The sequence below is a fragment of the Narcine bancroftii genome, chromosome 5 (genome assembly GCF_036971445.1).
Source record: "Narcine bancroftii isolate sNarBan1 chromosome 5, sNarBan1.hap1, whole genome shotgun sequence".
Taxonomy (NCBI): domain Eukaryota; kingdom Metazoa; phylum Chordata; class Chondrichthyes; order Torpediniformes; family Narcinidae; genus Narcine; species Narcine bancroftii.
Genome location: NC_091473.1, coordinates 187,943,718 through 187,955,764, shown reverse-complemented (window position 1 = coordinate 187,955,764; position 12,047 = coordinate 187,943,718). Strand labels below are relative to the sequence as shown.

General features: G+C 55.7%; 1 protein-coding gene across 1 annotated transcript in view; it reads left to right on the top strand.

The window, feature by feature from the left end:
• Positions 1-646: 646 nt before the first annotated feature.
• Positions 647-12,047, top strand: part of LOC138765404 (nuclear receptor ROR-alpha A-like) — a 13,520-nt gene continuing 2,119 nt past the window's right edge. The window contains exons 1-8 of the mRNA XM_069942445.1: positions 647-805; positions 854-1,080; positions 2,087-2,228; positions 4,473-4,614; positions 6,834-7,211; positions 7,525-7,646; positions 8,470-8,602; positions 11,385-11,570. Coding sequence (XP_069798546.1) covers positions 647-805; positions 854-1,080; positions 2,087-2,228; positions 4,473-4,614; positions 6,834-7,211; positions 7,525-7,646; positions 8,470-8,602; positions 11,385-11,570 — 1,489 coding nt within the window. The remainder of the gene's footprint in view (positions 806-853; positions 1,081-2,086; positions 2,229-4,472; positions 4,615-6,833; positions 7,212-7,524; positions 7,647-8,469; positions 8,603-11,384; positions 11,571-12,047) is intronic.

Below are 12,047 nucleotides of genomic sequence, written 5' to 3'. Positions count from 1 at the left end.
CAGCTTAAACACAATGCTGGAGGAACCCAGCAGCTCAAACGGCGTCCTTTCCTTTTTCCTTTACAAGTTTAAATTTAGACGTTGTGATGCGCTATCGAGCAGAAAAGCAGACCCAAGACATAGAGACTTTATTCCACATAAACTTCCACAGAACTGGCTACGTCGGCTCTGAGTCTGGCCTCGAGGGGACGGATCTGGCTTATATCCCGGAGGGTGATTGACAGTGGATCGGGCGGGGCTTGGTCCATTCAGATCGGCTGATTGACAGCCGGCCTGGTGCTTCCTTATCCTCCAGTGCTCTTCCCGCAAGTACACAGGTCGCCCCCTACAGTAGGCTAGTGGTATATCACCACAGACGTATGGTGCAGTAACTGGCCATTACGGACTCACGGGCCCGTGCCGCCCAGTTTACACCCCTGGCATGTTTCAAACGGTGGGAGGAAACCGGAGCCCCCCGAGGGGTGGGGGAGAACCCACACAGTCACGGGGAGAACGTGCAAACCACGGTCTCGATCGCTGGCGCTGTAAAGGCGTGGCTTCTGGCTTGAGCCCTTCATCAATCTTTGATGTATCTAAATCCATTATGTACCTGTTTTTCCCATCAATGAACATCGTTCCCATTATTTCTATTTCCACCCCTCCCCCCATGGCCCCCTTGTTGTTACTCCACCCCCCTCCCCAGTTGTTTGAGGGGCTCAAATCCCTCGACGTCCTTCCCCCAACAGCGCCCCAACAGCGCCCTCGGATAGGCTGCGTCCAGCCTCGGCAGCTCTCCCTTGCCGGCATCTCCGCCTGCCGGAAGACTGTCGGGTCTCAGGCAGACTGAAGTGACGGCTCACGCCCGACCCTGCAGGTGCCCTCTCCGGGGAACAGTCCGTGGATTGGGGAGCCTGCTGTCTCGCCGCCGCTGGGGATGGACGGTGACGGAGACCCTCGCATTCTTCTGCAAGGAGGCGGGCGATTACTTCGCACTGTCAGAGGGCGTGGGTTGGAGGGAACCCCCAACCACGACCCGGCAAGCACCGTGACCCGGTGCCAGGGCAAAGGGAGCGCTCCGCTGCTCCCTCACCTTTATTGGACGTGACGCTGTGGCTTCAACAGTGAGATTCTGTACCACAAGCTGATGAAATTCCATTCAGACGAGACTTGTATGCAAATATGTTATTTAACAGTAAACCTGGCAATGGTCCCTCCGCAGCCCCTTGCTCGATGAGATAATATCACTCACTGTTTCTTTCGCTCTTACCTTTTACCACCCCCTCCCTCACTCTGCTGCCCCCTTTCTCTCCAACTATCTCATTCCCCTAATCCTTGCCTTCTAACACTCCCCATTCTTCCCCTTCCCAACTTCCCCCCAGCCCTCCCATCCCCGACCGCCTTCTTCATCCACTCCCCTATCCTCATCCCAATCCCCTACTCCCTTCTTCTTCCACTTCCATACCCCCTCATCCCCTCCTTCCTTCTTCCCCAACCTCTCCCATTCCCTTCCATCCTCCTCTTCCCCTCCCTCCTCCCCTTCCTCCCCACCCCTCCAGCTCTTCCCTCCCTCTCCCTACCCCTTCCTTCCCCCTGCTCCATATCCCTCCCCCCTGATTGTCCCCTCTGCTCTCCAGTCCCCTTTATTCCTCTCTCCCTCCTCACACCTCCCCTTCCCCTCTTTTTCTCCCCCTCCTATCAGTTCCCCTCCCCTTCACCCTCTCACTCTCCTCCCCTCCCCCCCACCGTCCCCTTCCTTCCCACTCCCCTTGACCCCATTCCCCTCCCATCCTCCTTCCTCTCCCTCCAACTCTCTTCCCCCTCACCTCCCGTTCCTCACCTCTCCCACCATCCCTTTCTCCCCTCCCTATCCCCTGCCCCTTTGACCCCCTCCTACCCTCTCCACCTCTCCATTTCCTCCCCTTCTCTGTCACACCTCCCTTCCCCTCCCCTATTGCGTCCCTCCCCTCTACCTACTCCCCTCCCCTCCTCCACCTACTCCCACCTCTCTCCCCCTCCTACCTCCCCTTTCCTCCTCCCATTCTCCCTCCTCCACCTACCCCCACCTCCCTTCACCCTCTCCTCCTCTCCCCATCCCAACCCAATCCAGGTTTTTGTCTCGGTTTCCCTCCATTCTGAGTTCACCTCCTCTTTCCTCTCTTTTAGCACAAATCGAAATCATCCCGTGTAAAATCTGCGGCGATAAATCCTCGGGAATCCATTATGGGGTGATCACCTGTGAAGGCTGCAAGGTAAGACATGCCGAGTGGTCGGGGCCACAATAAGAGACGGAACGATTTCTCGACTGTGGGGCATTGAGAAAAAGTTGTCGCCATGTTTACCTGTTTGAGGAGGTGTCAAGTCAAAAGTCAAAGTTCAGATTTATTGTCAGGTTACATACACGAACTCACCTACAGCCCTGAGATTCTTTGACCTGAGGGTACTCAGAATGAAAGAAATGTAAACAAACTGTGTAAAAACAGGGTTATAAATATTCAGTAATAAATAAGGAGCAAAATACAAGCCATTAAATTAGTTTATCATTGAGGGGTCTGATGGTGGAGGGGGAGCGGTTGTTCCTGAACCTGGTGATGCGAGTCTTTTGGCACTGGGACCTCTTTCCTGATGGCAGCAGTGAGAACAGAGCAGGTGCCAGGTGATGTGGATCCCCGATGATCGCTGCTGTTCTCCCGACGGTAGCATCCCCCGTAGACGTTCTCGACGGTGGGGGAGGGGTTTTGCCCATGATGTCCTGGGCTGTGTCCGCTACCTTTTGCAGGGCTTTGCGCTCGGGGCGTCCCCGTCCCAGGCCTGTGATGCAGCCGGGTTGGCGCAGATTCCTCCACACCTCCGCGGAAATTTGCCAAGGTTTCCGCCATCGAGCCAAACCCCCGCAAATTCCTGAGGAGGTTGAGGCACTGATATGCTGTCTTCACAATGCCGTTAGTGTGTTGGGGTCTAGAAAAGATCCTCCGAATGGCAAGGCACCCGAATGAATAAACAGTGGACACTCAACATCTCCTCACTTGTCAGGAAGGCGCAACAGCGACTGCACTCAAGAAGAGTGAAGCGGGCAAGGCCACTGGCCACCTCCTCTTCTATAGGAGCTCGATCCAGAGCATCCTGGCCGCTGCAGAGAAATGGGTCGCAGGTCAATCCATAGGACCATAAGAGTGGCAGCAAGGATCATTGGAGCCTCCCTCCTCCCCATCGACATGACCTACCAGAATCGTTGTCTGAAGGAGGCATGCAAAATCATTGAGGACCCCTACCCCACACACAGCATCTTCCAGCTGTTCCCGTCGGGGAAGAGATCCAGGAGCATCAGAGCCAACACCAACATGCTGAGGAACAGCTTCTTCCTATGGACAGCGAGAATGCTGAACGATCAAAGGACCTGCTCACACTGACCACCCAAGATTCTCGTATCCATGAATCAATATTTTATATAATGTGACAACATATATGGATATGTTTTTGGGAGATACATTGGGAAAGGTTCGTTAGTATAGGTCACATACAAACTCTTTAAAACAAATCTTATTTGAAATACTGGAGCTCTGCCCCATGTGAGACATATCGGGGCCTCAGAGCTTTTGCAAGAGCTTTGGAAAGGGCCCAATAGACTTCACTAATGGATTGTTGTTTACAAAAAGGCAACAGATGAAAGAGCTTGTTGGAGTGCAGATTGTCTGGAAGAGAACTTGCTGTTCTAAGAGGGTCATATGGTTTTGCAAGCAGAGAGAGAGAGTCAAACAGGCTTTCTCTTAAAGAGAGAGAGAGAGAGATCACCTACAGTGTTACAGCCAGCAGAAGCAACTGGGACTGGAACAGGACAAGCTGGCGAGCTCGTGGAAAGCCCAATTTGGAAGACGGCCTTGTGGTTCATGCAAGAGGAGAGGACTGGCTGTCTAATGTTTCACTTGGAATAAAGGAAACAAAATGGAACTCTGTGGTGACCTGAAAGAAAGAGGGGATCATCTGGAGAACCCTGAAGGAGGCAAGTTTCGTCAGCAAGACACTGGAGTGGTGGATTAAGAAGGAATCAGTTGTGGGTGTCTTGGATCAACAAATCTCTCTCTCTAAACCGACAAGAACCTTCCTGAGTGGTAACCATTTACCGTTCAAGCACCAAAACCTGGTGAACTTTATAAATGTTAAATTCTGTGCACAGTATAAGAATTGCCTGCAATCAGTGAACTTGGAGGAATGAGAAGTGAGATTGGATTATGAACCAAATAACTTTTCTGAACTTGCACACACGTGCGCTTCGAACTTTAATAATAAGTTAAAGTGTGATCCTGTTTTCATGTTTAAAGATAATTAAAAGCAACTTTTGTTTAAGTAACCATTTGTCTTGGTGAATATCAGGTCCTCTGGGCTCTAACAATACGTGTATACAGTCGACTTGACTGGAACCTCTGGGTCAAGGTGGCCCTATTAACTTGGCAGCTGAGGTTCTCACTTCGTGACCTTGCCTCTTGCTTTCTTTTCAGGGATTCTTCAGAAGGAGCCAACAGAACAGCGTCTCATACACCTGCTCCCGGCAACAGAACTGCCCCATCGACCGCGCCAGCCGTAACCGCTGCCAGCGTTGCCGGCTGCACAAGTGCCTGGAGCTCGGCATGTCCCGAGATGGTGAGGAGCGACACGGGGCTGAGGGTGGGCTCTCCGGGTGTTTCCCCACCCCCGACCCCCGCCACCCCCGGGCGTCAGAAGGAAATTGGTTACTTAGCCCGGGAGGAGATAGAAGGGTTTCCTGAGCACGGAGGCTTATGGGTAGTGAAGCCGCCATCATTATCTTTGAATTGAGTCATAGAATTGTGCGAGGGAAACTCAGCAGGTCAAACAGTGTCCAAAATGGGTGAAGGTACCAAACTTTCAGGGCTTGAGCAATAAGACAGAATTTTGCAGCCTTTATTTCAACTGACTTACCACCTTAAGTAATCCCTGATTAACCAGAGCGTAAGATGGTATGACAGGTGGAAAAAAAGGTTGAGAGCCACCATCTTGCGCCTTGATGAAGGTCTCCAGCCTCGAATGTTACTCGTGTACCTTTATCTTTGCTACAACAAGGACACAGTTCGACCGGCCGAATTTCCCCAGCGTCATGGTTTTACTTCAACCACCGGGTCTGCAGACCTTCGCCTTGTACTCCAAGATTATTTTATTGAATGGAATAAAACAGAAAAGTGTCCTATTGCACGAAACTTCCTTTTACCCACCGTTACGGCAGACAAAGATTCACCATCAGCAAAAATTACCAGAGGAAGGTAATCCATTCCCGGGAGGGGGGTGAGGGAATCTGCTATTCTATGTGTAGCACCAAACCCCTGGATCAGATCCCAGCCTGTAACCCACTCCCAGGGATCTGTTATTCCATATATAAACCCCTGGATCAGATCCCAGCCTGTCACCCACTCCCAGGGCTCTGTTATTCTATATATAAACCCTCCCCCCGGAACCCCTGGATCAGATCCCAGCCTGTAACCCACTCCCAGGGATCTGTTATTCTATATATAAACCCCCGAACGCCTGGATCAGATCCCAGCCTGTAACCCACACCCGGGGATCTGTTATTCAGCTGCTCCCGTCAGGGAAGAGATCCAGGAGGATCAGAGCCAGCACCACCAGGCTGAGGAACGGCTTCTTCCCACGGTCAGTGAGTACACTGAACGACCAAAGGACCTGCTCATACTAACCCTCAGAGACTCTCATGTTTACGAAGTAATTTTTTAAAATGTATTTGTCTATATGAATACTTGTCCTGCGTGTGTATTGTTTGTCTGTCCGTGTGTTATGTCTGGCTGTGTGTCTACGTGTTTTGTACCGAGGACCGGAGAACGCTGTTTCGTTAGGTTGTTCTTGTACAATCAGATGACAATAAATTTGACGTGACAAATGTTCCTCTACGTTAACCCTCTGATTCCCGTGATCGTTCTTGTGAACCTCATCCAGATCCTTTCCGTGCCAGGACTTCCTTCCTGGGATATGGGGCAATCAAAACTGCTCTCAAGATTGCACACATGGTCTGACCAGTGTTTAATGGAGTTGGAACAGGAGCTCCTTGGTCTTCAAGTTCAAATTCAAGGATCCTGTCATCCGATTGAACAAGTACAACCTGACGGAACAGTGGTCTCTGGTCCTCGGTGCAAAGCACGTCGACACACACCCAGACATAACACACATCCAGACAAACAATATTTCATCGATACAAATATTGTTTAATGGAGAGTCTCGGGTGGTCAGTGTGATCAGGTCCTTTGGTCGTCCAGCGTTCTCATTGCCCATGGGAGGAAGCCACGGCTTCACTGGCTCTGATCCGCCCCCCCCCCCCCCCCCAAGATCTCTTCCCCCGACGGGAGCAGCTGGAAGACGCTGCGTGCGGGGGTGGAAAGGGGTCCACGATGATTTTGCGCGCCCTCTTCAGGCGACGACCCCGGTAGATCACGTCGATGGGTGGAGGGGATGAGGGAGGCTCCAGCGATCCTTTTTAATGGTCAGTGGATTGACCTGCGATCCATTTCTCTCCCGCGGATGCAATGCAGGACGCTCTCGATAGAGCTCCTGCAGACGGATAACACGTCGGCGGCCGGTGGCCTGGCCGGCCTCAGTCTTCTCAGGAAGTGCAGACGCTATCACGCCTTCCTGACAAGTGAGGGGACATTGAGGGTCCACGACAGGTCACTGGTGAAGAGAACTCCAAGGAACTTGATGCTTCCCACTACAGAGTTACTGACGTGTTGCTCTTGTGCCGTCAGTATTGGGATTAATGCAGGCCAGGTCCCATGTAATCTACCATCCCTCCTTGAACTCTGTCCTGAGGCAAACTCTTGCACACATCTTTTATTTTTCAGCTGTGAAGTTTGGGCGCATGTCGAAGAAGCAGAGGGACACCCTGCACGCTGAAGTTCAAAGACACCGCATGGAGATGGAGAGGCAGCCAGGCAAGGCCGAGGCTGCCGATGCGGCCTACTGCATGGGTGCCTCTGCCCTGAGCCAGAGCAAACTTGCCCAGCCGCCCTACCCCAAGGAGCGGGAGCCCGGCCCAGGCTTGGGGTCGGCTGAGGACGGAGGCCGCCCTCGCTTCCCTGGGGAGGTGGGGCAGGTCCATTCGGGCCTCCAGCCGGGGGAGGCGAGGCAGCGGCTATACCCGCTGGAGGCGGCGGAGGGCCCGGAGTTCCATGGCTGGCCCTCCCTCCCGCACCTCCAGGGCGGGGGGATGACGGAGCTGGGTAAGTGGTCGGGGTCAGACCCGGTCGATGTCACCCCCCACCACTTCACCTTGTCCGCTGAGGCCTATTTCCCCGTCCTTCCTTCCTCACCTGCCGTCGGCGAGCTCCGCCTCTGGCAGTCTGTTGCTTCGCCTCCTGCGGCCACTCACTTCACCCACTGCGACCCTTCTCCTCACCCCGTGGTGAACACTGACCCTTCACCCCACCCCTAATGAGCCACGACCCTTCCCCTCGTCCCTGGTGAACCCCCATAGCTCGGTACCTGCCAGCTGACTGAGTGGTGATCTCTCTCTCTCTCCCTCCCTCCACGCAGACAGCGTGATCCAGAACGTGATGCGGTCCCACCGGGAGACGTGCCAGTTTCTGCCCGAACAGCTTCATGCCCTGCGCTGGAAGGTGTTCACGCAGGCAGAGGTCGAGGGCTTCCAGAAAAAGGTGGGAGAGAGTGCCCTTACCAAGGGAAGGTCAACGAGGGGGGAGGGGCGGTGGGGAGGGAGGAGGAGTGAGGGGTGGGGAGGAGGAGTGAGGGGTGGGGAGGAGGAGTGAGGGGTGGGGAGGGAGGAGGAGTGAGGGGTGGGGAGGGAGGAGGAGTGAGGGGTGGGGAGGGAGGAGAGGCTCCTCTCGGAAGGACCCCAGGCCTCTCAATCCCACCGTTCAACTGGCTAAAGTTCTGTATTATCCTCTTCTTCTCTCCCTTCCACTCCCACCTCCATCCCTCCCTCCTCTCCCACCTTCCCTGCCTCCATCGCACCTCGCTCTCCTTTGTCCATCCTTTCCCTCTCCCCCCACTCTGCCTTCCTCCATCCCTCCCTCTCCCTTGCCCATTCCAACTCCTTCCCTCCCTCCCTCCGACCCTCCCCTCTGCACCCTCTCCACCTCTTCCCCCACCTATTCTCTTGTCCGTCCTGACTCCCTCCCCTCGTTCTCCCCTCCCTCCTTCCTTCCACTTCCCTCTACCTCTCCCTCACCTGGCCTCCCTCCCTCCCCTTCATCTCCCTCCTTATCCCTCTCTTCCCTCTCCTCCCTTCTCTCCCTCCCCTTCCCTCCCTCTCTCCTTCTTCGTCCATTCCCCTTCCCTCCGATCCCTCACTCTCCCCTTCCTCGACTATTCCCCTTCCCTCACTCCCATCCCTCTCCTCTTCCTCTGTCCACACTCCAACCCCTACCTCCTTCTCCCCCTCCCTCCCTCAACCGTCCCCTCTTCCTCCCTCTTTCACCCTCTCCCACTCCCCCCCCACAACCATTCACCCCCCTCCAGTCGGCAGCAGAGATGTGGCAGAAATCGGCGCACGCCATCACAACCGCGATCCAGTACGTGGTGGAGTTCGCCAAGCGCCTTGACGGCTTTCTAGACCTGTGCCAGAACGACCAGATTGTGCTGTTGAAAGCAGGTGAGAAGGATGGGCCAGGGACCACCGCCCCACCCCTGCCACGCATCGGTACGCCCCGGTTCTCTGGTGTTGTACTTGAGCTGCGCTGACCTTGCAACGAATCCGACTTCCCGCCCTGTCGTCCGCGGGCAGGGCGGTTTGACCATGAGCTCACAAGACACAGGAGCGTTCAAGGGGCAGGTTGGAGCAACGCTGTCACAGCGCCAGCCATCGGGGCAGGGGTTCAAATCCCGCGCTGTCTGTAAGGAGTTTGTACGTTCTCCCCGTGTCTGGGTGGGTTTTCCCCGGGGGGGGGGAGGGCTCCGGTTTCCTCCCACCGTTCAAAACGTACCGCAGGTTGTAGGTTAATTGGGCAGCACGGACTCGTGGGCCGAAAGGCCCTGTTACCGTGCTGTATGTCAAACAAAATAAAATTTAATTTAAATGTTAAAAAATGTAAAAGCCCATCATGAGCCGATCCATTTCCCCACTCGGCCCCTCTGCCCTGTCCTTCTCCCCATAACCCTAGCTGATTAGCAACCAATCGATCTCTACACCCAATGACCTGGCCTCCGCAGCCGCCTGCGGATTCCCCGTCCTCGAGATGAAGAAATTCATTCTCTCTTGTCCTAGACTCTCCGCTGCGGGGAACGACCTCTCTACGTCCGTCCACACCTTTCAACATTACCCCCCCCCCCCCCATTCCCCCAAGTCCAGGCCAAGAGCCGTCAAAGACACTCCTCGCGTGCTGACCCTTTCACCCCGGAATCGTCCCCGTGAACCTCCTCTGTATCCTTCCTCCGACGGGGAGCCTGAGTCTGTCCACCAAGCGAGGTCTCGCTCTCCCCCACTTTCGGGTGGCATCGGCTCAGCCACGAGTGGCCTCCACTCGAGGAAGGGTCCCAGAGAGAGAGGGAGAAGAGAGAGAGGGAGGGAGGACGCGCGGGAGGGGACTCCCAGATTGACTGGGGAGAGGGATCGCAGCTCCGAGAGCGGGATCTGATCCAGGGGTGGGGGGGGGGGGGGGGGTGGTTATATATCGAATAACAGATCCCTGGGAGTGGGTTACAGGCTGGGATCTGGTTCTCACAGACGTCCACGCATTCCCCTACCCGACTTTATTTTCCTCAATGGCTCCTAAACTGGGTGTTCGAATCTGACTCCATCATCTCTGAGAGCTTCCATGGATCAACCGCTCTCTGAACCAAATTCTCTTTAGATCCCCTCCTCCCTCCAACCCCCTGCTGTGGGAAAAGCGTTCCATCTCCTCGCTCTTTCCCTCTCCTGATCTTATATACCGTTGTAAAACGCGAGAGTCTCCTGGCGCCGCAGTAAAAACACATAGAAATGCAGGGAGGTAAAGACGTCTGACCGATGTTTCGGGCAGAGGTGAAGAACAAAGACCGAAGACTGGCCGGGGGAGGGGTCCAGACCAACAGACTGAAGGTGTTCATCGGGTGTGCTGAGAGGAGAGTGGGGCCAGTGGAGTTTGGCTTTGTGAAAGGAGATGGAGGGGGCGGGTGGGGACAGAGCTGGGGATGGAGGAAGGAGAAGGGCGGGTGGGGACAGAGCTGGGGATGGAGGAAGGGAGACGGGGGGTGGGGGGGGGGAAAGAAGGGGGAGGGAGGTTTGACAGAAACTGGACGTTAATGCTGTCCCGGCGGAAGATGAGGCGTTGGTCCTCCGGTCTCAGCCCGGCAGTACACGAGACCATGATCAGACGTGCCGGCGAGGGGACTTGAAATGGGGGCGGCCACCGGGAGATCCCCGCTATTGCGGCTCAACGGCGTAAGAGGAGACGCCAACGGGAGCACCCCTTCCCCCCAGCATCTCTGTGCGTTTTCGAGGTCCATCTGTGGGATCTTCCCTCAGCCTCCGGAGAGTCAAGTTCGTTCGTCCGTTCTCTCCCGAAGACGTCCTCGGATCCGGGCCACGGGCTGGGGATCCTCCTCCTCGTTCTCTCCACAGCAACCACGCGTTCTGGAAAACCAGAACCTTACGGTCATGTGCTAACATATAAAATGTCATGTATGTGACATACTTCAACGTTCGTCTGCCGTAAGACAGCGAGTCGGCGTGAGCATCGTCCGGCAACCGCCAACAATAGGAGAAAGAGAGTCCCTCCAGAGGCAACCGAGTGTCCCTGGATTCGTCTCCTGTTCGATCCATCTGCGACCCGAGCTCCAGACCCCGAACCTCGATCGGGAAGCCCTTCAGCGCCCGACACCCCCTAAAAGAGCCACTTCTTGACCACACTCCCCCTCTCGAATCCCGCCTCCCAAGAGCCGGAGTCCTCAGCCCAATGTGGGTCTACAACCCCACCCCTCCCCATGGTCCGCCGCCCCAGAACAGGCGCTGCCATCTTGGGCACAGACCTCCGTGGTGGCAGGATTGTAAGAAAAGAAACACCACCAGCTGCTTTAGCAGGCCAGTTAAAGTCTGCAAAAGCCGTTGGCGTGAAGACCAGGCATTAGGACCCTGCGGAGCAGCGCTGGGGCTCCACTCCCAGCTCTCCCTGGTCGGCAGCATTGTCCCAATCCCACTCCAGAGAAACTCAGCAGGTCACACAGCGTTTATCGGAATTAACACAGGGGCTGGGGGACGGGGAGAGGGGGTGGAGCAGAGATACCCTGAGGGCGTGGGACGAGCGAGGGGACTGGGGTGGAGAGGCTCCAGGGGAGGCGGATTGGGGCAGAGAGACCTGGGGGGGGGGTGAGAGGGGGAAGGAGGGGGGGGTGTTTTGACTGTAGAAACCCTGGGGCTGATGGCCTCCCCTTGCTCCTCTTCCTCCCACCCCCCGCAGGCTCCCTCGAGGTCGTGTTACTGAGGATGTGCCGTGCCTACAACCCGGATAACAACACCGTCTTCTTCGAGGGCAAGTTCGCCAGAACCCAACTCTTCGACGCCTTGGGTGAGGGCGCAGCTCCTCCCATTAACACTCCGCTCCGGAACGTTCTGGAAGGACGGCCTCATACACCTGCACCTCACCGTAGACCCCTGCCCTCAGTCTCTCCCTTTCAAACCCTACCCCTCTCGGCGGCCCTCTCCTGTCACTCCCTCTCCCCTCCTCCTCCTCCCCTCCCAGTTCCCTCTCCTGCACTCATTCCCTCCCCCTCCCTCAGTCCCCTCCCCCTGTCCCATCCCCTCCTTCAGTTCCCTGTCCCCTTCCCCCTCCTTCAGTTCCCTCCTCCTCAGTACCTACTCCTCTCTCTCCACCCATTTTCATTTCTCCCTTCCTCCTTTCCCCGCCTTCCCCTCCCTCCTCCAGGTCGACATCCTTTCCTGGGCTGTGTTATTTCCCTGCGCATGACCATCTCCTTTACATCTCCCCCCCCCCACTGATTCTCTCCGTCAGCCCCCACATCCCTGTTCTCCGTCCTCCTCTCACTCTCCACACCCCTTCCTTTCCTTTCTCACTATCTCCCTTCCATTCATTGTCCCTCTCTCATCCCTCTCACATTTCTCA